Below are 25,404 nucleotides of genomic sequence, written 5' to 3'. Positions count from 1 at the left end.
TGAAGTAAAGAAGTTGCATAAAATTTATTTTTTCCACCTTGTTTTACAACATTCCCTTTTAAGGTCTTACACATCTGCGACATGTAACTCCACAGAACAATAAATAATTGGCATTCATGTTTCTCTTGACTCAGGATATTTACAGGTTGTTTAGCTGGATGACAGGTACAAAACATCAGCATCACAGGAAATACCATTTTGACACCAGAATCCATTTCCCCATTAAAAATTAAATTAACACTGATTTTTTAAACAATTTTAACAATTAAAACTGTTCTCAAAGGCATATAAGTACACAAGTTGTCGTAGGCAGTAGTAATGGACCATATTGGCAAAGCTGTGAACCACAGATTTCATGCAAATCATGGAGTTTGACACTAATGAAATAACTAATAACAAATAAAGCTCATCCTGCTGACGTGGGCACTGGAGCGGCCCCAGACGCTGTGGGATGAGCCAATGCCACAGGAGCAGCTCGGGACTCTGAGCTGCACAAGGCAGGCTCCCATCCCTGGGGCAGAGCTCTGCCTGTGCAAACCAGGGCCCCTGATGCAGCAGCAGCAGCTTTGTCACACAAAAACCCCCCAGAGCAGCTCTAGGGATTCCCCTGACAAACCCAGCTCCCCTCCAGCACAACTTCCCAGGCACCTCCAGAGGCCGAGGCTGTCCCGGGGCTGGGCTGGGCCAGCTCTGGGAGCACAGAACACCTCTGGTGAGCCCCCAGCACAGTGCTCACCCCGAGGGGACACCAGGGATGCTCCTGAGCAGCCCTGACCTCAGCCAGCTCGGATCACACCCTGCACAGACTGTGGAACACACAGAGCTGGGTTTCCACTGCCCCACGAGCTGAGCTGAAGAAATGTTTGCACAGGTGAACAGGACAAGCTCTGCAGAGGAGAGAAATGCAGAGGGAAGGGGACAGAGAGGGTGTGACACACCTGGAATTGCTGCGGAGGCGCAGGAAGGGAACAGAGTGTGCCACAAAACCTCACCCTGCAGCAGCTCAGCACGGCGTGCTGGCAGCCACGGGCAGCAGGAGCAGGGTGAGGCTGCACCTGGAGCAGCCCAAAGCACACGAGGCACACCTGAACTGCTACTGCACAAAACCCACACAGGTAAAGGAACAGGAACCACACTAAGGCCACAAACAGGATACTGCACAGAAGAAAACAATGCTTCACTCCCCAAAAGTACAAATTATGAGCGTACTAGAGGAAAAGATGAAATTTCCGGCAGAGGATCCATTTATTTTAATGTACAGTAAATAGGAACATGTGTATTAAATTTTGCTTTTAAAAACATTTTTAAATAACTTAAGAGAAATGGGTTGCAAACATAAAGTGCTAAACTTGAAAAACAGAAGTGTTCCTCTTTGCTGCTGTTTGTTAAGATGGCAGTTTTAGTCTCTGACAGCTTTGAAAAGATGTAGTGTATATCCAGGCAGAAATGACTTCTGGATTTACTACCTTGTGCAAAACCACAAACTGCAAAAACATAATCCACACCCCAAAACACAGCTCTAGATCACTATCAACTCTACTAAATATGCTACTAAACTTATGATTCAATAAATACAAATGAAATCACAGTTCACTCCCTTTCTTGGTGTAAGCTAAGAGTTTGCAAATATGGTCCACTCAGTGTAAACTGTATTGACTTGAGGAAACAGCGAATTCTACCATTTATATGTCTCAAATATTCACACACAGTAGCTTGGCACTGTTGCTGCTGCAGGACATTGAACTACCAACACACAGGAGAGAGGGGCAGGGCTGGGCGCCAGAGCCCAGGGGCACTGGGCTGCTCAGTCACCACCTGGAGCCAAGAGGAATTCTTGGTTCTTGTACTTAGGTGCAATATTGAGAAGAAATTCTGCCTGTGAGCGTGGGCAGGCCCTGGCACAGGGTGCCCAGAGCAGCTGGGGCTGCCCCTGGATCCCTGGCAGTGCCCCAGGCCAGGCTGGACAGGGCTTGGAGCAGCCTGGCACAGTGGAAAGTGTCCCTGCCATGGCAGGGGTGGCACTGGGTGGCCTTTAAGGTCCCTTCCAACCCAAACCATTCCATGATTCTGTGAAATGCTGTCTGGGGACTCCACGACAGTGGCATGGCCAACACTATCCAGTCATGATGAAGACAACGTTAGGGACCTTTCTGGGAAAAGGGCATTAATTAATAAATTCACAGGAGGCTGTGAGCCCAGCTCCCAGAAGGGAGCCCTGGTTCTGCCCTGGGCTCTTTTCCCCTGGGCAGCCAAGGAGCAAGGGCGCCAAGCAGTGCCAGCTCCGCCTGTGGTTTCTCTGATGTGGGAAGAAGACAGCAAGCAGCTAATTTAGCACAGACTGAAGAGCCTCAGACAAGGATGGCTGCCACTAAAAGCCCATCCGTGTTTGATGCACCAACCCAGCTCTAAAAGGTCCCTGTAAGTCTCCGTCCTTCTACTGAAAAGCCCAAGCACGTGTGGCTCTCCTCATGAGACTACAATGTGGACCAAAGTTTATAATAATGACAGAATCACTGAGTTTAATTTTTGAGAATTAAAAGCGCATAAATTTGCTCTGCACTCAGCCTAATGCCTTTGCATGAACCCACTCCTGTGATTCAGGTTTGGTTTTCAGAGCCAAGCAAGTGCAAGGCTCCAAAAACTGCCTCCCTACAGGGAGCATGTCATTAAACATCCACCTAGGAGTGCCTCTGCTTATTTGCAGCTCATCCTCAAAGTTTCACACTAACAGGAAACAGATTTCATGGAGCTGTGAGGAGTAGCAGCTCTGTGACCTCTCCTTTCAGTCTCCAAGGATTCAAGACACGTCTGCCACATTGTCTGCAGAACAGTACGAGTCTCTTCTCACGTTGTCGACACATTTCAAGGATGATCAACTGCAAAGTTCTGTTCCAAAGAGGATTTGCTTTAGTTTAGATAATTTTCTCCTACACAAATAAATACAGAGTAAAACTATCATGTCACTGCTCCTTTTAACAGGAAGCACAAAAGCTAAACAAAACTGAATTCTCTCGTTTGGAGCTACCACTTCTCTGTCTTTATCAATGGCTGGATACCTCCAAAATCACTGGGGTGACCACATTTCAACGGAAGGAAAATCTCAGCCACGCTCAGATTCTCCAGTGTGTGTAGATCCGACAGGCTGGAGCCCCATTATGGAAACAACATGCCATAAATCAGGAATCAGCTGTCAGCAGTGTAGTGCATCACCTACATTAAGGGATTTCCAAGATGTAAAAAGAATGTAACTACTTGAATCAAAAAGACGAATAACAAACTTAAAAAAAAAGGTAACACAATGCAAAGAACAGCGCAGACACTTAAAAAATTCACTTTAAATTGTCAAATGTAAATCCCAAGGTCAGGTAGCAGCTTCCACAGACTTTGAACCATGCAAGAGAAACCCATTGCCATCGCAGTTCCATGCATTTGACCCCAGTTAAGTAGAACAAAAGTGCCAAGAACTGGATGAATGCAGAGCCTCCAGCCTCCAAACACTCCCATTTGGCGTTAGGTTCCCATCCAGGGCAGTTTGAAAGTCCCTCACTGCAGCAGCAGGTGACAGAGATCACCACGGGGCCCTGAGGCAGGGACAGGACGTGTTGGTTGTGGGAACAGCTGGGGTTGTCTCGGGGCCCTGGGCAATGTCTGTCTCTGTGTGCCAGGAGCAGCCCTAGGATGTGAGCTTGGAGTAGCTGGGGGGAGAAAACCTCCGTCTCAGGTACTTGAGGACGTAGAGGGGCAGGCAGCTCACCAGGGTGATGACAGTGACCTTCCACAGGAACGACAAGGTGGCAATGAAGTAAACATCTGTGTGGAGAAACGAGCAGAGAGTCAAAACCACAGGGAGAACCTTCTGGGAGGGGGTGCAGAAAAGCAGCTCAATGCCCCACTGCTTCCTTCTGCCCCTGGCACAGGGTTGGACCCAGATCATCTTTAAGCTCCCTTCCAACCCAGGCCATTCCATAATTCTACAATTCTTAAAGTTGCCCCACCTCCAAGATCAAAGCTCATATGATACCTGGCTCCTCACTCCTGTGCCCTTCTCTTCCCCAGAAGATGCAGAGATGTGCTGAGCAGTGGGGTGTAAGGAATGTGGCTCTCACAGGTAACTGCCCTCCCAAACCCCACCTGGAACAGGGACATCCTCCTGGCACTGCCAAGAACTGTGTGTCCTCCCGCTCTGGGAGCTGCCTCTGCTGCTTGGCTGAGCCCAGCAAACACAGCTCCTGACCCAAAACACCTCAGAACCTTCAGAAGAAGAGTTAAAGCATCAACCTCAATGCTTTAACCAGCTCAAAATGGAACTGGTATAACCCCATGCAAGAGACAGATCCAGCCAGGGGGAAGTTATCCCTGCTGTCTTCAGCTAGGAAGGAGCTTTATGGAAGAAGCAGTGACATCTTGTGGCTCCTGCATGAACACTGAACAAGCCCATTGGTCTGATACTGGCAACCCGGCAGTTACTGGGGGAATCTGGAACTCCTCACCCTTCCTCCTCTAGCCAGGGAACAGAATTAGCTCTAAGGCAAGTAAAACACCAACAACCAAACCCGTAAGAGAATGGTCCCAGTGAACAGATAAAATAAATTTTAGGATGTAGCTCCTTCCCCCAGTTTAAAAGACCAAATCTTTCAATCCAACAGCAGAGACTTCAATCTTCCATCTCAAATTCCCACATGGAAGTAAAGGTCACTGCTACATGAGACAGCTGACACGTGCTGGAGCTCAAAGAATGGATGAGATTCACTGGGTAGCACACTCTGACCACCTTTACCTTCTCTAGCATTTTGCTGTGGGAAGAAACCATAAAATATCTTCCAAGTGCCTTCAAATCCCACAGAGCTTAGTGTGGTACCACTGTCACTGTGCCTGCTGCCGGCCCCACCAAGAGCCCTTTGCTCAGTTCAGTCCTGTTCCCATCCAGGCCATGAACTGCCTGCAGGAGAGCAGGAAGCCTCACCAATAAACTCGTGCAAGAAGACCAGGGAAGCGATGTAGCAGGAGAGGCTGAGCAGCTCAGCCACGATCATCAGCCAGTGCCACGTCTGGATTGTCAGCGCCACCATCAGCAGCTCGGTGAGGATCAGGGACGTGAAGGAAATGGCAACAATGTGCACAAATTCGGATTCAAAGAGGAGGAGCGCTCCATACATGATGATGCTACCTGCAAGGGAATGGAACTACTTCAGTCAAACCCACAGTTAGGTCTTGGAAAGGCTGAAACAATCCTATCTTGAGGCTGTTTTTCATGAAACCCGATGAATGTAATGAAAACGAATCAGTTACTATTTAGGAGACAGAACTGATGAGAAGGCAGGGAAAAGTTACAGCAGAGGTACCCAAAGTTTTCTAACAGTCTATCATGTTCATAGACACATGGAGATAGGAAATTAATACATGCTGTTTTGGCAACTGGAGATTTCTAACATCATGAAACTCTATCCTCCCACAAAAGCACTTGGTCACTACTCAGAAGCTAAAAGATCTCAAATTCTTCTATATCCTACCACGCTGCCTCGGTGCCAAGAGGCAGCCAAGTGTTGAAAAGCTCAGTGGATACAAGGGAGCCTCAATTTGCACTGCCTGGGCCGAGATCTCTCCCCTTTCCACCTCCCCCTAAGAGAATCCCATTAAAGCTCTGCTAACGAGGCATTGTTTGTGCTCCTATGCTGCCTGGCCGGGGCTGCTCCAGGCCACCTGCACAAATAACTCATGTGAGCAGCATGAGTAATCCACACCAACATCCATCACTCAGGCTGCCTCCGGAAGGGAAAACCTGCGAGGGAACCCAGCTCCAGCCACAAAGTTCAAACCCAGCTGTGAACTTTCCAAACTTTTGGGCTGCTCAAGTTTTGGTCGGGCTCATCTCTGCTAGCAACTGGCCCCGTTGTTTGGCTGCTGTTTGCTGGTTCTTGAGCACTGGTGAAGTCACTTTAACCAAACCCTGTAACCAGAGAGGGCTCTTAGCTCAAGGAGGAATCTTTCCCCCCGTGCATCACCCTCTGGCTGCAGCCTTCCACCACTTGGGAGTGTTCTCTCAGTGCCTTGGCTTTGCCATTGTGTCACTCAGCATCCCAAGCCCTTGATCCCTGATGTAGGATGCCTGTGATAGATTGCAGAAAATAAAGCTAACAGATTTTAGACTCCTAGATTCACTCTCTGCTGAGGATGGCAACATTAATTAAAGCTGTAAGAATTACCTGCTTATTTTGACCTCTTATTCTCACTCTTGTTGATAAAGAGAAAACAGGGAGTTTTGCCACTTCAGCTTTTAGCTCCACGTTATTGACCCGTTTTCTACAACTCCCTGATTAATACCTATAGAGACCATTTGAATCTGAGGGTACTTGATTTTAAAAAAAATGACAAAATGAAAGAAAAGACCTTCTCAGATATATACTCAAATTACTACGTCCACTGTTGAAAATGCATTGTAATTAAGGCATTTACTTAATTGCTTTAGCAGCCTAATTACAGTGTATGAGATCAAGAACATGAGCTCGACTGTGACCCTCAATCACAGATGCCTGTGAAGCAACCAGAACTATTGCCACTTCCATTTTTGGATAAAATACAGAAGGCTGCATTTTCCATGCTGACAAAAACCTGCAAAATCCATAGACTGGAGAACTTTTCCCCAGAGAAGGGGAGGGAGAGTGATGAGCTCTGCTTTACAGACAGGGTACCTACAGCACTGCAAGGAACTGGCACAGAGTGACAGTGGATGGGTCTGATGGGAAGAGGCACAAAGGTTTGAATTCTACATCACAGCATCGACCAATCACTGCCAATATTTGGGTTTAGGTAATTTTTTCCTTTGGTAACGCTACTGACATTTTCCGAGACAAAAAAATATATATTAATCACCACAAGGATGCTTTGGGAAATTCATTTCATGCCTTACTTAACTTCTGCAATACCAAAACTTAGATAGCCACACACACACTACAACATCTAAAGGCAGAAGCAGAAGTTGATTTCTTACCTTGATAAATGCTTATCAAGACCCAGATTAAAAACGTTTTGTATGACAATGGTCGTCCCTGGGTGGGGAAAAGAAAGACAAAGCTGCATTGGGGTTTTCTTTTATGAAAATTCACTTACTGATCAACTTAGAAATTAATGAGAGAATTGGAAGGTGCTTTGGAAAAGAAAAGAAAATAAAACAAATCAAGCAACGCTGAGGTAGTGCCCCTTTATTCTCATTTTCTGGGTGCATGAAGGGGCAGTGAAAGCTCGGGGCTCCCCCAGCACAACCTGGCCCTCAGTGCACACACAATGAATTCAGGGCAAAGATGCCTCAGGAGTTTAATCACCATGAAACAGAAGATGTGTGTACACACATCGATGTGAGTACATTTCTAGACACACACAAATCACCCTCGTACTGAAGGCAGATAGATTGTAAAAACCATCTCCAGCCAACACAGCTACACCAGCACAAAACCCCCTATGTTTAGACCAGGCCTAAGGATGGCTGAAGAATTAGTGGTTTATGACATAAGAGACAACATCCAAGTGAAACCAGATGGAGACTTATTGAGGCTCTGGAAAAACAGGCTGTGCTTCTCAGAGTATCTGTTTAACAGCAATCCTTGAGGGAAAGGAGCTGGGGAAGACTCAGTCCACCCTCTCCTCCAACTAAGAAAGATGTTCCCAGGCTGCATACCCCAGTTATTCAAAACATTTTCCAGGGAGGAAGAAAAAAATATATTAAAACCGTACCTAAGACATGATCTACCTTCCTCATATTTCTATGATAAACATAAAATAAAGTTTTCTTTGTTTAAGGAGAAGGACCTGACTCAGATGCTAAAGCTACAAAAATGGCACAGCAAGCAAACCTTTAGACCATGCTCCAGTCCAATTTCTACTGGAGAAACTCTGGGATAACCCCCTGCCTCCATCAAATGAGTGTATCCCTTCCCCTCTTTTCTGGCTTCAGGACAGTGCCAAATCCCCAACAATTTCTCTTTTCCCTTTATTATGGAAAAAATTGGTAATATTAAATCCCCAGAATTTCCCACAGAATGGAACTTCTACTTGCCCAGCCGTTTTTAATAAATTGCATTTCATGCAGCATTCAATAAACAACTGCCAGAAATTCTGGTTCTGTCTGTGGCTTCAAATTTGACTTTCACAGAATTTTGCCTGAAAATGCCTGATAAAGTTCTGGATCTCCTGGCAATATATTTGACTTCACACATTTACAGTTTCAAATCAAGGTGAGGATCTTGCCTTAAAGCAAAACACACAAACAGGAGTCTCACACACCTTAAGAAGATCTTTGTAGAGCTCTGGGTACAACATTGCAACTTCAGATTTCACATCCTTGTCCAGGACAAGAGAAAACACAGGAAACATGGTGTAAATTGTGGAGTACCTGGGAAGAAGGCAGGAGACCAGTAAGGATCTCAGGTGGAGAGGAGCAAACAAATGCTAGGCTCCAGAAAGGAAATACCCTATTCTTCAAGTGCCCAATAATGAACACATTATAAAAACTGGCAAGTGGAGCACACCAGAGTTTTGCAGGTAGGGAAAAGCCATCAGGATTGGCTTTTTGAGTGACTTTTGATCAGGAACACTCATACACAAGTGACTGGTTCCAATATTGCAGTGGGTTTTTAATGGAGCCAAGGACTGACCTGTGCTCATCCCAAAGTCTGCTCTAGAGCTCAGGGCTGATTCTGTTTGCATCAGAAGGCAATGGAGATGAACTTGCTGGGTTTTAAATTAGGTACTGGAATGTATAAGAAGTCACAGTGGGATTACAGTTGCAATGCCCTGCTTTAGACAGTTTTGGGGCAGGAACTAAGGGTGGGATGTCTCTTCCTGGCACTGCCAGGAGCTGGGCACTGCCTCTCAGTGCTGTGCAGACACCAGCCCAGAACAGCTGTCCCAAAGGAACATTCCTGGAGGATGGGCTGCTTCACAAACATGACAAACCACCCTTGGAAAGGCTTCTGCAAGTGTCTGCACTGAAGGGGACAAGGCTCACACCCAGCTCCTGAGGCAGTGCTGTGAGCAGGGTGGAGATGTGCGTGGCTGGCACGTTAATCAGCCAGAAGTGTTCACTGTGCAGAGGTTCTCCTCATTACCAGCAAAAAGAGAGCTCTTACCCAATGATGAGGAAGCCTTGGTAGAGAGGAACCGAAGCAAAGTAAAACACTGATGAGAAAACAGCCTAGAAAAGAAATGAACATTTTAGGCGCTGAGATACTGCAGTAAAAGTAACAGCTTAAAAATACACTCTGTTCCAACTGGAACGTTCTTCCAGCAGGTTCTCCCAGCTCCTGAAATAAAGACAGGCTAATGGGACACCAACCCTTCCTATTCCTTTGGAGCAGTTGCTGGTGTTTGTCCAACACCAGGAATTTTCTCATGTGTTTTCATATCAAAGTAACAACCTCAAGTCCAAACCCAGGAAAATTTTCAGGAGAAGAAATAGCAGCATTCCAAATGAGACACAGGACCTTTCCTTCATGATTTGGCTTCTCCACCTCTTCTGGAAAGCGGTGGCAGCCCCTTTACCTGCATGGTGCTGATGCAGAGGCTCCTGTGGATCACAAACTGGCTGAGGGCTGCAGACCTCTTGTAGCTGTTCCTTCCATGGACCATGAGCAAACGACCCAGGTGCTTGAACTGAGTGATGGAGAAATCAGCTGCCAGCGATGCCTGCTTCCCTTCCTGGGAACAAGGGCAAGGAAAGGCACAGTGAGCTCATTCAGCACTGGAAACAAAGAATATTGTGTTACTACTGAGTTATCACTGACAGAATTTCCAGGAATATTTGCAGTATGTTAGGTGAGGGAGAGCATTGCCTCACTACTTCTCCTTCCACTGTGGGTTTTAAGCAAAGAGCAAAAATATGAGGAGAATCCCCATTTGAACCTTGGCCTCCAATTCTAAACAACCTCTGGATTCTGATTCACAACACACATGTAAACGTGACACTCCTATCAAGTCAGGGCTGAACAAATTCTCAGTCTCAAAAGTTCACACAGTTTTGGCTCGCTGCAAGCAGAGTCTGTCTGCTGCTGCCAATCCAGGCCTGCAGCTCCACGCAGCCCCAGGTGCAGCAATCAGAGCTCCAACCCAGAGTTTGTTTTGCAAACTAATGTGAACAGCTTTTAATTGTGCATGTAGGGTATATCTTAACAGTGTAATTATAACTCCAGCACTTGGAGCATCAAAACCCCCTAAAACTAACCATGAGGAACAAATTCAGGGATTCTGCCAAGAACCAAACAATGAACTTGAACTCCCTTTAACAGTGGTCTCCTTTATAGCCAAATTATTTCTCATTATAGGGCTACTGGTCTGATGATGATTCTTGTGGGAGCTTGTTCCCTTTCCTGCACGAATATCTGAGGATTCATTTAAGAGTTGCCTGAGAACTGGCCACAGAAATTCTCATTAAAGATGAGGTAATCTCACCTTTCCTTCAACTCCAACACCACAGTCAGCCTCCTGAATCATGCTAACATCATTCCCTCCGTCACCTGCAGGGCAGAGCACAAACAAAACTGGGAGTTAAGCAACAGGGGCAACCTGCAACCCCACCAAAGTGATCTGCACCACCGTGGAATATTTTAAAAAACACTTAAACCAGTGAACAAAAGCAAGATTTTTAAACAGAAATCATGAGCTTAAGCTCTTAATTTTTGTTTTAATAGACCCCCAGATCAGTGATTGATGTATGTCACTTGCAGGTGGTACCATTACATCTACAATGCTGAATCACAGCTCAGATTAACAGTGACACTGCACCTGATCAGGTCCAAGCTCTGCTTGGCCAAAATACCACCTGAAAGGGCGATGAGGAGCTTGGCACTGAATTTCCACATGCAAAATTTCCATCATTTTCTCCATCACCCCACAAACCCACCTCTCCCTAAATCACGATCCCCAGGGGGCGTGAGACGACGCGAGACTGCTCAGCGAGAAAGAAGAAAAGGCAGCTGCCATTCTCTGTGTGGCCCTGGCTGTCGTGTCACTCACCCACGGCACAGGTGAGCCTGCCCGTCCTCTCCTGCAGCAGCCGCACGATCTGCGCCTTCTGCGTGGGCGCGCAGCGGCAGCACACCACGGCGGGGCACTGGCACGCCAGCTCCATGAACTCGCACTCGTAGTACTTCAGGCACACCTGGGTGACACACAGCACACAGCTGGTTACACGCAGCACAGACACGGTTACACACAGCACACAGCTGGTTACACGCAGCACAGACATGGTCACACACAGCCAGCAGGCACCTGGCTGACACGCAGCACAGACATGGTCACATGCAGCACACACCTGGCTACACGCAGCACAGACGTGGGTGACATACAGCACACACCTGGATACACGCAGCACAGACATGGTTACACACAGCAGACACCTGGCTACACGCAGCAGACACCTGGCTACACGCAGCACAGACACGGTCACACGCAGCACACACCTGGCTACACGCAGCACAGACATAGGTGACACACAGCACGCACCTGGGTGACACACAGCACGCACCTGGGTGACACACAGCACGCACCTGGGTGACACCTGCTCTGCAGGCACCAGGCTTTCCCCAGACTGGGCTATGGGGCTGCCCCTACTGATGCTTTGAGAGGCTACACAGCAGAGATTTAATAAACTAAACCATATATAAACTAAATAAACTATTTAAATAAGTACTTTAATAAAGTAGGGATTTATTAACAGGTCTTCAAAGGATACACCTTGGGCAGCACAAGAGCCTGGCCATGGCTCTGCCCAAGGTGGACCCGAGTCACGAGTTTTCACACTTTTCTAAGTTTTGGTCCATTTCCATACTGGGGTTCATTGTCCAGTTACAGCTCCAGGTTCTGCAGTCCCTTTCCCCCACATTGCTCTCCTCAATTCCCTGCTGTTTGCACTTTTTGGGCCTGAAGGTGCAGCAGTGTCCCTGGTTCTGGGGCTGGAACAGGATTGTTCTGTCTGGCTGAGCTGTGAGGAGAACTGGCTAACACTTCATATGCAGTTCAGAGTTCCACACCAGTGCAGTAGAGTCTGGGCAATAGGAAAGCTCAAACTCGAGGCAGCAGTACCTCCAGCGAGTCCCCCGAGATGACCAGGGCGCAGTCGTGCTTGCGGCGGAAGGCGTTCAGCTCCAGGTGGGCTTCTCCTCGGTTTGTCACCTGGGGGAGGATAGAACTGAGCAAGGTGTGCTCCACTGGGGTGAGAAAACAGCCAAGAGTCCCAGAGGGAACAACAGCCAGGACAGGCAGCACACTGAGTTAGGGCACACAGTCACAGAAATAAAAACTCAGGGTAGAAAGCTGGGGTAAAAAAAAAATAATAACTGGCTGGAAAACAGTTGTGATCTCACAGCCCTCCTGTCCCAGAGCCTGGGCCCCTCGAGACAGGGTCAGTGGGTGTTACTCACTAGTCTGAATATATGGATGTCCTGTGTCCGTGTCACCAGATGAGCGTTCTTGGCTGTACACGTGGCTGTCTCCAGCTTATCCCCCGTCAGCATCCACACCTAAAATCCAAACATTTCATCTGTGAAGTGAAGCTTAACAACCACGTCTGCAGGACCTCTGCAAGTGCCAGCTGCCCCTTCAGGCTTATAAAAGGACTGTTAAAATACACATACAAATTATTCTTCCAAAAAACCCCTATTTTAGAACACGCAAGAAAATTCTCACACGTGAAAGAAAGCAAAGCTCTCACAGAGGCTGAGACACAAAGGAAGTTACAAACTCTGGGTAACATTTTTCCCGCCTGCAATATTTCAAGATTCTGCTGATAAACCCATGAAATGCAAGTAAAAAAATGTGTATTTGTGTGTTAATGTGTCCCTCCCCAGCCATTTCTCAACCGGGCCCTGCTGCAGAAAGATCCCTCCTGGCCCAGCCTGAAATGTGGATGATGCAACTGGGGTTAGCTCAGTGCTGATGTGTAAGTCTGGAACACACTAACTCGGTTGAGGTTTTTTTTTTAAGGATTTTTTTTTTTTTTTAAATCAACACTGCTCCTTTTATTTTGTGCTGGTGAGGGGAGGGAGTTAGAAAGCAATGTCAGCAGCAATGGCTGGGAATTCCTTCTCCAGTGTAAATATATCACAGTGAGTTTGGTTTTTTCCACTGGTGTTTTTATTCTTTCAAGACACTGCCCAAGAATACTTAATGAAAAATACAAAAACCTTAAGAAAATCCCAAAACATCATCAAAAAAACCCCACACAAAGACTCATTCATTTGTTAAATAATCTGAGGTTGGAAAGAGATTTGATCCTAACAAGACAGTCATGAACTGCAAGACCCCCTCCACTCTGGATTTACTCCCCACATGCAATGCCCCGATGAACACTGCAGTGCAAGGGGTGCTCAGCACATCCCACACCTCCACCCCAGCCAAGGTGAGGAGAAAGGGAAGCAGGAAAACCCTTTGGAGTGCTGGGCCAGGACTCCAACATCACTGAGGAACTCCGATTCCCCTCTGATTCTCTGCTGAAGTCTCTGTTGCTTACAGGGATGGCCCCAAACAAAAATCACTTTTGGAAGCTCATCGCAGGTACTGAATCCCTTCCTGCCTCAGCCCCCAGCACACAGCCCTGCTTTGCATTCACAGCACAGCTTCAGATTTTTGCTCACTTTGCAACTTAAACCAGAGAAACCACAACCAGGACCTTTCACCTACTTTTCTTACCCAAATCTGAATGTTTAATCCATTTTTTTTTTCCCTTTTGCTAACCTGACAAATTTTTCAGAGACAGAACCTACACAGGCACCACGGCAGCTCCCTCACAGCTGAGCACAGCTCAGGCTGTAGGTGTGGAATCACAGATGCCCAGAAAGCTGGAAAAAAAATCCAGTCCCTGATTCTCTTGGCTCAGACTCCCCTCTAGTGGCTACTGAAACGTGGATATCCACAGCTCCAAGCCCAGCAAGGGGGATCAGGCACCACAGAGCAAACACAGCCCCAAACCTGCCTTGTTTCATGCACTCCCTGAAAGAAGAACTGCCCCAAAGTCTCCTGTCGGACCCCCCTCGTGCCCACCCGGTTCCTCTCTGTGCAGGAGGAGCCAGAGCACGTGAGGGGATGAAGAGCACAAGAGGTGCCACACTCATGTGATCGGATTTACCACCTGCAGCACGTTGTGTTCCCAAAGTGATGTTTAAAACCCCCACAGGGCTCCCCAAATTTCCATTTCCCGCCCGTGGGACAGTGCCCCGCGCTCCAGAGGGTCTCAGTGCTCCTGCTGGAGCAGCCCTGGCTTAGGCAGACCTTGATGCCAGCGTTCCTCAGCGTCTCCAGCGTGGGCCTGACGTCTGTCTGCAGCTGATCCTCCACCCCCGTCAGGCACAGCAGCTCCATCTCCATCTCCAGGCTCTCGATGACCGTGGCCACCTTCAGGGAGCGGTCGTGGACACTCAGCTTGGCCTGGACATAGCGAGCCTGGGGACACAGAGCACAGCCAGACTGCTTTGGGGACACAGGGCACAGCCAGACTGCTTTGGGGACACAGGGCACAGCCAGACTGCTCTGGGGACACACCCAGCCCACCTCTGGGGACACAGGGCACAGCCAGCCTGGGACTGGGGATACACAGCATGCCCCGTTGGGCTTTGGGGACACTCAGCATACCCAGCCCACCTCTGGGGACAGAGGGCTGGCCAGCTCCAGGGAGAAGCAGTCAGCCTCCCTCTGTGGCCTTCCCTCTGCTTGGGAGGGTCTTCCCTGGGATAAACATTTCATACCTATCACTTGAAAAGCAACTTTGATAAAAAGAAAACCAAGACAGTTCAGAAAAACAATTCCAGCAGAGAGCTAGAGGCGGGAGGCAGCATTAGCACAAGAGTTTTGTGAGAATCACTTCAGTGACTGTTTAAAAACAAAGGGAAAAAAAACAAATAAAAACTTACTTCAAAGTCTTGATACTGCTCTTCTGTCAGAGACTTCTTGGCCACGACAAGAACCCTCAGGCCTTCCCGAGCCATGTTACCACACTGCAAAGAAGGATCACATTGTAAACCATACACTCCACTGAGATGATTTATGCACGGCAGTGAGGAGATGGCAGTGTAAGATAGCAGGTCAAGAAAATAACCATCTCATTTGAGCAACCCCAGTGAGTCTACAATATCTGATAAAGTGCATGATAAACTCGAGAGGAAAGAGGGGATCTCCAGTGGTTTGTGACCTAGCCCAGTGATCAGGAAGAAAAATGTCCTCTCTACTACACCAGGGGGGCAAAAACAACCCCACTGATTAGATTTTCTCTGTCTCTAAGTAAAAGGGCACAAGCCTGTGATTTGTAGACTTCACATCTTTGGCAATCAACTCTTTAAAATAAGACTAAGATATTATTCTTTCTCTGAACACCAGAGAATCAGTTAGTGAAGCTACTCTTGAGGACACCCCTGGATCCCTTGCAGTGTCCCAGGCCAGGCTGGACAGGGCTTGGAGCAGCCTGGGATGGTGGAAGGTGTCCCTGCCCATGGCAGGGGGTGCAATGGGATGAGACTCAAGGTCCCTCCCAACCCAACCCATTCTGGGATTCCATGAACCCTGTGCCACCCTTACTGCTAACCTGACACACCCCCCAGCACAAAGCTGCCAAACGTAGCTTTGAAATCAGACCCTTCAGGCTAAAACAGATCCAAACACAGAATCAAGCCCAGGACAAATGTGGTGAGTGTCAATCAGCTTAGAGCCAAACCCTTTTATTCACAGGACTTATTCCACATGAAATACGTGGACGCCTTGTTGCTGTGGATGTATCTGGCTGAGGACTGCTCCAAGGAATTGCCAGGACCATGCAAACATTTCAGCAGTGAGTATATGAGCTATGTGAGCCCTGCTGCAGTGGAGCAGAGCAGAGCAGAGCAGCAGCCCCCGTACCTCCTCCTCCAGCCAGTCGTTGTACTGCACGATGCCAGCCATCACCACGTCTGCCCCCTTCATGTAGAAGGTGATCTCTCCCGTGGATTCATCCTGCAGACACAGCACAGCAGTCTCAGCTGGGCAGCACTCACACACCTGGGGGGGCCTGGCAAAGGGAGCCATGAATTCTCAGCACAGCAGGCACAGAACTGTCTGCTCTGGGCCAGGGGAAGGGCCACCAGCTCAGCTCCTGCTCTGGGGCCAGAAGGAGATGCCTACTCAGCTCCTCACAGCAGGGCTGCATGCTTTAGACAAGGGGGATCAGCTTTTTAATCAGCATCTCCACACTGCAGACCCTCCCAGCCCTGACTGCCTGTGCCTCCAGAATCACCGGGAGCCTTGAACCCTGACCCTGCTTACCTGAAAGAGCAGAACAGATGCACAAAGCCTGGCAGGGGAAAAATCACTCTGCTTTACCTGCTCTGTTCCACCACATGGAATAAGCATGAATGAAGCTCATGCTGGCCACAGAAAGCTTCAACTGCTGCCTGCCTTATCTGATACAAGGAGTTTATAGGCTGCAAGCAAAGCATATTTACATTGCCACAAATTAAAAGGTCCCTTCTAAGCAGGCAGATACATATGGAGGCCACAGCTCTGAGTACTACAAGCTAATGGAAACCCTGGCAATTTCCTCAAAGGAGACAAAACTATGAGGAACAAACTGTAAACCTAAACAGCCACCAGGGATAGGAAGAAAACAAACTCAAAATGCAAAACCAAAAAGCCCAGGAAGGTGCGAAATAAACAGCTGTGAATGAAGGGACCAAAGAACTTCAGGAATAAGAAAAATGACAGAAAAGCAAAGTGGACACTTCATTCTCTCACCTAATATTTGGGTCTGTTCCACCATTACAGAAATCAGTGGTGGGGGTTCTCACACACAAATAAGTTAAAAGCCCCAGGTTCTGTGGCACTGGCAAAACAGAGTTTGCATCCATAGCAAAACCAGAAAAATTGGCATAATGCAGCTCCTTTGCTGACTGTCTCTGCCAAGCTCACAGAGATATTCACAAGGAAGATGCTCATAACTGAGCCCAAGTGTGGTTTTCAGTGTCCTGGAACATCCAGCCCTCAGAGTGATACACATCCCACATCCCCAGAGGAAAATGGGTGTCACTGTTCCAAAACAACCAGAATCTGTTTAAATAAAACACACCACTTCTGGCAGCAGCAAAGGTAAAGGTTTATCTACGAAATTATTTGATTAAAGAGTGTCTAACAACATCTCTGTAGGAAGCTGAATAAAGACTGCACTTCCCGTGCTGCAGAGCTGGCTTAAGATAGTTTAGATTTTTTGTCCAATATAAATACTGCATCAGCTATCTCCTTGCATTAGTCATTTCCTCTGCCCGAGTTCAGGAGGAGGTTAGCGCGTTCTCAGATCATGGCAAGATCACTCTATAAATCTGCACACGGATTTGCCAGTTATATTGTTTTGGGGAAGCATCTTTTTCCACCATGGTCTGCCTCTGGCCACGGTTCAAAGGCTCCTTTCAATTCCAGATATGACAATAGCACTATCTCTGCTCTACAACAAAGATCATTCCACATGGGTAAGGGGAAAAAAACAAAGAAAACGAAGAATGGAAAATATTGTGGTCAAACAAACAGGCCTTCTTCAAAGAGGAAGATAAGTCAGTGCACACTATGGGGAGGAGGCTGCTTGGGTAGCACAGGATTTCTTAGAACTGAAATAATCAGGTACAGAAATGACAGTTGAGTGCAAGGAAACCCTCAGATATTGTAAAAATATCCCAAAGCAGGCAACATCTGCCACTCGTTTTCACTATGAGCTATTGCTTTATTTACTGGAAGCTGTCTTGAAGGAGATCATTTCCTAGGGGCAGAGCAGGCAGGATGTGCAGGGAGATGCTGCCTGCAGGGACAGCGCTGCTGGGCTGCACACAGGAACTGCTCACACTCTGTCCCCAGGCTGGGCAGGAAGCCTGGCAAAATTCTCACAGGGCTCCCAGGAGCCCGAAAATTGCAGTTTACAAGGACTGCAATAGCTGTGCAGGTGAGCAGGAATGTTTCCCTTTGGGTTCTGCTCGCTGCAGTGCTGGCTGCAGCTTCATCTCCCTCCTGGGTGTATTTTCATCTGGATGCTTCGTGCTGCTCTCCCTCCCCCCATTTCTGTTTCTTAAACAAGCTGCACAGTTTAGGAGAAGCACTGAAAAGGTGAACACCCTTCAAGCTGTGGATCAAACCAAATGGAGTGCCTACACAGTCACACGCAAATGTTTAATTAAAGCAAATTTTACTTGAAAACTACCTATTTATAAACGATTTGTTTTGCATTTTTAATGGAAATTAAAACCCTGCTTGAAGATACTATTTTGGAATATACAGAAATACGGCAAAGTAATACCAGGCAGTCAAGGTCTGCTACTCAACCCTAATTCACACACAGAGCTGATTTTAGTGCCTTAGAGCAGCTGAATGGCTACAAAATAAAGACCATTCACAGACAGGGACCAATGCTTCTTTAAAGGTATTTACACTCAGGATCTAGGCCTGGTGTTGCTCCCACTGACCACAAGTGGGAGTTTTGCTGGTTCTGCCTGAAATACAAATGGCAAAATCTAAACAGAGAAATACAGACTTGAAACCTCTTTATTCCTAGTGCGGGAGAAGATAAATAATAGGTAATTTAAAAGGAATAAACTTCAAATCAAAGACGGGAGAGGAAAAAGGAGCACTCTTATGATAAGAAAATTTCAGGGCATTCACTTCTGTTGAGTCTAAAACCACAATTTAACGAAGCTCACCCTGGCTTTGATGGTTTGTCCAGCTCTTATACCTTTGATAAAACTGCATTTCATCAAAAGCTTGCACTTGCAATAAAAGCAATGGGGAGGGAGGTTCTTTAGTCCTCCCTCTTCTAGTAATAGAAGTTTTTATTCTAGGGCATGGAAAGATTGCCCAGTCTCCACCTAATTTTCAGTACAGAAGTAATTAATTTGAAGAATTTACTCTTGCTGCACTGCACTGGATACACACTGCACTTGCTGCAGGTATCTCCTGCAGCACAAGGTATTTGTGGGAACACTCGGTGTCCGTTCAATGCACCCTGTGGCTCTCTGAACTCCCAGATTTACCCCAGTGACTGCACTTTGTCCCAGCTCACCTCCCAGCTCCCTTCCCCTGCCACCCCTGCTCTTGGCCACGTGTTCCTCTTCCAGAGCCTTCCCAGTGCTCCACCTCGTGCTGCCCAGGGAGGGAGTGGATTGCCTCGCTGACAGCCCAGCCCTGGCTGGCTGCCCTGCTGTGCTCTGGGGACACCTCTGAGCAGGAGGCCAGCCCAGGGGAGCCCTGGCTGTCCCCAGGTGTGGCTGTCCCCACCCTGCCACTGGCAGCCCTTACCCGCACGATGATGCCCATGCGCTTGCTCTCGTAGGTGAAGGGGAAGATCTGCAGGATGGTGAAGTTGAGGATGTGCCCCCCTGGGCTCCTCAGCTGCACTGAGGACTGGTCTCTGCCCACCAGGGTCAGGCCCACGCTCTCTGTCCACTGCACCAGGGCCACCTGGGAGGAGAAGGGCACGGTGAGGGCTCCTGCCACACCATCCCCCAAGGGGAGGGCTAGCAGATGGCTGCAGAGAATTCACCAGTCATTAATTCACCAGTCATTAATTCACCAGTCATTAGCAGTGCTATCAAACAGATCCGCTGACAAACACAGGCGCTCCTCCGCGGCTTTCCCCCGATTCAGACCCTTCTGCCAGGCTTTGGGCAGCCCAGCCCATGTCTGATGCTGCTGTGGCACTGCCCACGTGTCCGTGGTCACCTCCTGCCTTTGACTGCCATGTTCCACTGGACACCGGGAATCTCCCCATGGAAAGGGTGCTCAGGCCTTGGAGGGGCTGCCCAGGGAGGTTTGGAGTGCCCATCCCTGGAGGTGTCCAAGGAATTCCTGGAGGTGGCACTCAGAGCTCTGGGCTGGGGACAGGGTGGGGATGGGCACAGCTGGGACTCAATGCACTGGGAGGGCTTTTCCAATCTAAATGATTCCATGATTTCATTCCAAAGGACAGCCCTCAGCAAGGGGCAGGCACTGGAATCCTCCACCCAGCCCTAGGGTGCCCAAACCTCCGTGATCACGTCAGGGAAACCCCTTTACAAACCCTTACTTTTAGAAAGAGCTACTTCCCAGCTTGCTGTCTATGAAATTAAGAATTCAAAACGACACATTCACCCTGGATTTACAATTTCAAAGCCAGAGACACTAATGCAGCACATTAAAAATTCATATAAAAAACCCAAACAAAATGAGCTCTGTGGCATTCTCTGTGTGTTCAGCAGTAACAGCTCATCAACAAATTTCAATAATTTTGCAAGACAGCTGAAGGCTGGCTTAGACACTTCTTAGCAGAGAACCCTTCTCCCTAAACATTAAAGAAAACAAAAAAACACCCCCCAAAAACCCCAGATTGTTCAAGGTTTAATTGAACTGAGGTGGGCATCATTTTGATTGCAGCCTCTACAATTTCAGCACTTACAAAATTGAGTTCTCTGCAAGTTTTCACTCAACTGCAACCAGAGCCATGCCAGAAGACCAAAGCCTTTATTTTGCTTCCCTGAGAATGCCCCAGAGCGCCCAGCCCAGCTGACACATCCATCTCAGCCTGAGCTTGCTGAGATTTAACTCCAGAAGCTGTCTGGGCAGTAACAGATGGAGCAGCAGCTGACACGAGCCCATCTATCACTGGCCCCAGAAAGGATCAAGGGAGACTTTCCCTAAACAGACATGAAATACTGGAAGTGTTTTACAGTGACATTTTCAAAGGCACAAGAGTGCTGGGCACATGGTTGCTGTCGACTTGAAGGTTAATTATCCCTTCTGCCTTTCAGGTTCTGCCTCTGCTGCCTCAAGCGACCACAAATACCTCGGTTAAAAATGAAATTGATTTTGGAAAATCACATACAAGAGATACAAATAAAATCAGAACCTGTAAATACTTGCACTGAGTAGCGATTTCATTAATGAGTCAATAGAATTGGGACTAACTGAAGAAGCTTTTGTGAACTTGGCTCCTTTTCATCCAAAAGCTTAAAAGAGAACCTAAACCAAACTTTTCCTTTCCCAAAGTAGTCTTAAATTGTCAGATTAAAAAAAAAAAAAAAAAAGTAACTGAGTTGGCTTTGCCTTGAAAGACCTTTAAGTCAATTTGAATCAATATTTGGCTTAATATTAACAAGTTTGTGCAGGCTTACTCCCAAAGATTACGACAAATCAAAGGCTCTTTCAAGCTTATCTTTCTCAGAACTTTCTTCAAGCCATCCTCAGTGCATTAAAGCGTGCAGTGATAATCCTCCTAGCAGCCTCCCAGAGCAGAGATTGAGCTTGGCTTTCTAATACTCTGGTTAATAAATAATTATTGGGAATTATTCCCAGCATGATGCTGCGTGACGTTCGGCGTGCGCAGCCCTGGCTGTTCTCCTGCCTGGGCTGGTGAGCTCCTGCAGGTACAAACCTCTGCTCCAGCCTGGCCTGGTAAAGATCTCCTCTGCACAGACACCTCCTCCCTCCTTCCCTGCCAGCATCTCACTGCCATCCCACACAGCTCTGGAAGCAAAGCCTTGTGCAGAGGGACAAATGGACGGGCAGCACGTCGGAGGTGACACCAGGGGACACCAGCACCCGTGGCACCAGAAGCATTGACAGCTCTTCTGGGCACTGGGCTGGGACGGGCAGCACACGCCAGCTCCAGGTCAGACAGAACAGTTTGCTCTGCCCCCTGCAAACACAGAACCCAAGGTGCTCTCAGCCGCGGCGGAAAGATGAGAAATATTCAAGATGCAAAAGTGGATTTACAACTCAGAGGAGGGAGAATTGAAAGCAGGCTTGAAATCCCTCGAACACCTTAAAGGGAGCCCACGCTCACTGATGAGGGAAATCAATGAAGTCCCTGCCAGCACTTGCAGCTCCAGCCAGGCCAGGCCTGCTACAGATCTGAGCATTTCAAAGCACAGCAGCCCCAGCAGCCAGCACAGCATCCTCCAACTCCGCTCTCCCCGACAATTAAATTACCCGAGCCACCACTGAAGCGAGTATCGACTAATAAATTTCATTCTAAAGAGACAAATTGATCCTTGTGCGCCATGAGCTGCTCTGCAGGGTCCCCTCTGGGTTGCCTAGGCAGGCAGACAGCAGGCAGAGACCAATTGATCCTGCACCCTTTCATGTCCTGGCAGCTGCCGCCCTTGTCAGGGTTAAAGACTGTTTGCCCAGGAATCCCAGGCCCTCTTATCTCTGATCAGATTATATCTATTTCATTTCCCCTGTTAGTTACTGTATGGCTACAACTGACAACTGGCTCGCAGAGCCCCAAGGCTGTAACTGATATCTGAATAAAGATACTTCAAGACTTCTAAATGGCGGTGTGCACAGGAAACAAATTTAGGAAATCCTGCTTTCTGTTACAGGAAATGAATCCTGTGCCAACTGGTAGAAATTACCCTCGCTGTTAAAGTAAAGAGAATACAAGTTTTTGTACTCATTTCATAAACTGACCTTCCCTGCCATGGCAATATTTTATTGATATAGGATTTCAAAGGCTGGCTTTAACAGGAGTCCAAAGCCATTCCCCTACAGGGAATGTTATTTAACAGCATTACTCCCTTCTCAAGGGCTCCCCTTGTGTAGCTCCTGCATTTTGTACCATCTAGGATGACATACAGAGCACAGCTAAATAATATTTGTATATCCAAGACCTACAGACAAGATTTCCTCAGTGCAGCAAAGCGTATCTGATTTCTGAACCTGCTGTAATTCTCTACTTAAGATATCACAAGAAAGGAAAAAAGAATTTAAACAATAATCTTGGAAGGATTAGTTATCATGCCATAGTAAAACAAATAAACAATATCCCCTGGGTATTTCAGACAAATTGCTGTGTAAATATTTTAAAGACAGAACAGTATAAAGAGTAAAAGTAAAAGAAAAATCACTGACTTCACTATATACCACAGTATATATGTAAATAAACAGAAATCTGTGCAAAAATAGCCTGTAAATGCTTTAGGAGAAAAAAAACCCTTAGATGCAGATCAGAAAAAGGACCATCTGGAAATCATTCAGAACTCGTTTCAGTGCAAAGGCAGTTGCTTTCTGTACACTGCCTTTTCAGGGGAGAGCAACCCTGCCCCAGCCCGTGGTGGACAGGACACCCACACCCTGCCCAGGGAGATGTGCTGGCACCTCACTGCAGCCCAGCCACGCAGGGGGCACAGCAGCAATGCAGCCTTTGGATGATGCACAGGAGACAATGAATCTATATAAATACACATGAAACAAATTGCCTGCTTTGGGAGGAAAACACTGCAGGGAATATTCTGAATGTATGTAAATGTGCAAACCAGCTCCGTGCCAGTCCTTCAGCAGCACAACAGCCCCAAAACCCTCGCTCAGCTGGGCTTCCAAGGAGTGCACTGAATTCCATGCAAAGCATTTCTCCAGCAATGAGGCAAGCCAGCTTCTCTTCTGATGGCAAAGGTGGAAGGTTATTATCAGAGGCAAAGCTGGTTTGGCTGAGGCAATGGAAGAGCCCTTTGAATGTAGTCAAAAAAGGTGATGTGATCTCACACTGCCAGCGGGATTCTCAGGGGAAGACCCAAACTTCAGCGTCTCTCCAGAACAGAGCAAATGTAATTGCACATATTAATAGCAAGCAAGATGTGTTACTTTTGTTGCACTAAAAGGTGTATCCAAGAGGCATAACCAACATATGACACCACATTTTATTCCTCCTGTCTTTGTCACAGAAGGAAGCAACACTATAATGACATTTCCCAGATTTTGCAGGGGGTGGCAAACGACACAAACTGTAAGTGCTGTATTGAACCTGATCTCCCAAACGCTCAGGAAAATCTCCAGTCTGGAGAGCTCCAAAGGCTCTCCCCACTGTGCCACCTGCACAGCGCTGGGGGCTGGCGGAGCCCAGCTTTGCTCTCCAATAAACCCGTGCACTTCACCCCCTCCCCAGAATTAACCTGGGCACTGGCTCTGCCCGCCTGCTCGTGGGATGTGCCACCTTACAGCCATGTCCAGCTCTTCCCTGGTCTGGAAGGTCACACAGCTCGCAGAGCTGAGCTGAGGGAGCATTCCAACCCTCTCCCACAAGCTGTCCTCCCCAGACGAGATAAGATTGCTCATAACGTACCAAACCTGGCCAAAGGGATTCCCAGAGTCCAAATGAAAAATACACCCAGGACAAAAGAAACAGGGACAAAATTCCGTGACGCAGGAGCTGACAGAACAGCCAGACAGCAGCCTGGAGCTCCAGGCAGAGAGGCAGAACAGCTGCGAGGACACTTACAGCCTGTTCTCAGTTTATCAGAGCAACGAGCACATCACAACATTATCCCCTCCACTAACCCCCAGCCCTTCCCCCAAAAACCTCGGGGTTTTTTTTGCAGCCAGCAGGGTGACAGGGACGCCCCGAGGGCCCGGACTGACCTCGTCGGGGCTGGAGGCCTGGTACACCCTGCAGGAGTCCTCGTAGTGGCGCTCGGCCTCGGCCTGGTCGGTGACGCCGTTGGACTCGTAGACCGGGGTGACGTTGTGGCACAGCGCGATGGCCTTGATGGCCTCGTGCACGCGGCTGCTCATGCTGCGCCGCACCTTGGTGGCCAGCGACAGCCCCTTCACGGCCGGGGGGTCCTGCGGCTGCTGGGGGACAGGGGACAAGGCGACACGCTCTTACTGAGGGGGAAAAGGGACGCTCGGGTTGGGTTTGTGCAGGCCCGCGTCCCCACAGAGCCGGCACGCTCGTCCCACCCCTCACGCAGGCCACCCAGGAACACTCCAGCGTGGTTTGGGTTTTTTTTCAGGGTTCCCCGACAAAGAAGGAAATGATGAATCTAACTTCAGGTTCTTAGAAGGCTAATTTATTATTTTATATATATATATATATATATATTTATATATATTTATATATATATATAACATATATAACTATAACATATATAATAATATATATTATGTATTATATATATTATATATTATATATTTTATATATTATATATTTTATATATTATATAAAATATCTATGTCATCTATTTTATATAGTATATAAAATATATATAATGTCTTATATATAATTATATATTGTATTATATTATAAATGTATAAATGTATAATATATAAATATATAATATATAATATCTTATATTATGTATATTACGTAAATTATATATTATGTCTATTACATAAATATAATATGATAATATTTTTATATGTGAATATATATAATTATATATAGTATATGTAATATATATAATTATATATAATTATATGTTATATTATATCAAAGAATGTTATATTAAAACTACACTAAAGAATAGAGAAAGGCTACTTACAGAAGGCTTAATAAGATACTAATGAATCTGGTGACTCTCTCTCCAGAGTCCGACACAGCCTGACCGTGACTGGTCATTAAGTTAAAACAATTCACGTGAAACTAATCAAACCTGTTGGATAAATAAT

At 47.2% G+C, this 25,404-nt stretch overlaps 1 protein-coding gene across 4 annotated transcripts in view; it reads right to left on the bottom strand.

The window, feature by feature from the left end:
* ATP9A (ATPase phospholipid transporting 9A (putative)) overlaps positions 1-25,404 on the bottom strand; it is a 47,725-nt gene continuing 22,321 nt past the window's right edge. For 2 of the 4 annotated variants that reach the window (XM_038158796.1, XM_038158799.1), the window contains exons 14-28: positions 24,376-24,588; positions 19,282-19,443; positions 15,874-15,966; positions 14,895-14,978; positions 14,257-14,427; positions 12,411-12,509; positions 12,073-12,162; positions 11,005-11,149; positions 10,441-10,505; positions 9,535-9,690; positions 9,123-9,187; positions 8,278-8,386; positions 6,989-7,046; positions 4,964-5,167; positions 1-3,810 (exon numbers count right to left, since the gene is read on the bottom strand). In XM_038158796.1, the coding sequence (XP_038014724.1) occupies positions 3,674-3,810; positions 4,964-5,167; positions 6,989-7,046; positions 8,278-8,386; positions 9,123-9,187; positions 9,535-9,690; positions 10,441-10,505; positions 11,005-11,149; positions 12,073-12,162; positions 12,411-12,509; positions 14,257-14,427; positions 14,895-14,978; positions 15,874-15,966; positions 19,282-19,443; positions 24,376-24,588 (1,851 nt within the window). In that variant the 3' untranslated portion in view covers positions 1-3,673. The remainder of the gene's footprint in view (positions 3,811-4,963; positions 5,168-6,988; positions 7,047-8,277; positions 8,387-9,122; positions 9,188-9,534; positions 9,691-10,440; positions 10,506-11,004; positions 11,150-12,072; positions 12,163-12,410; positions 12,510-14,256; positions 14,428-14,894; positions 14,979-15,873; positions 15,967-19,281; positions 19,444-24,375; positions 24,589-25,404) is intronic. The other 2 variants (XM_038158797.1, XM_038158798.1) reach the window with 2 other exon arrangements.

This window comes from Motacilla alba, chromosome 20, assembly GCF_015832195.1.
Source record: "Motacilla alba alba isolate MOTALB_02 chromosome 20, Motacilla_alba_V1.0_pri, whole genome shotgun sequence".
NCBI lineage: Eukaryota > Metazoa > Chordata > Aves > Passeriformes > Motacillidae > Motacilla > Motacilla alba.
This window is presented reverse-complemented; position numbering and strand designations above follow the sequence as displayed.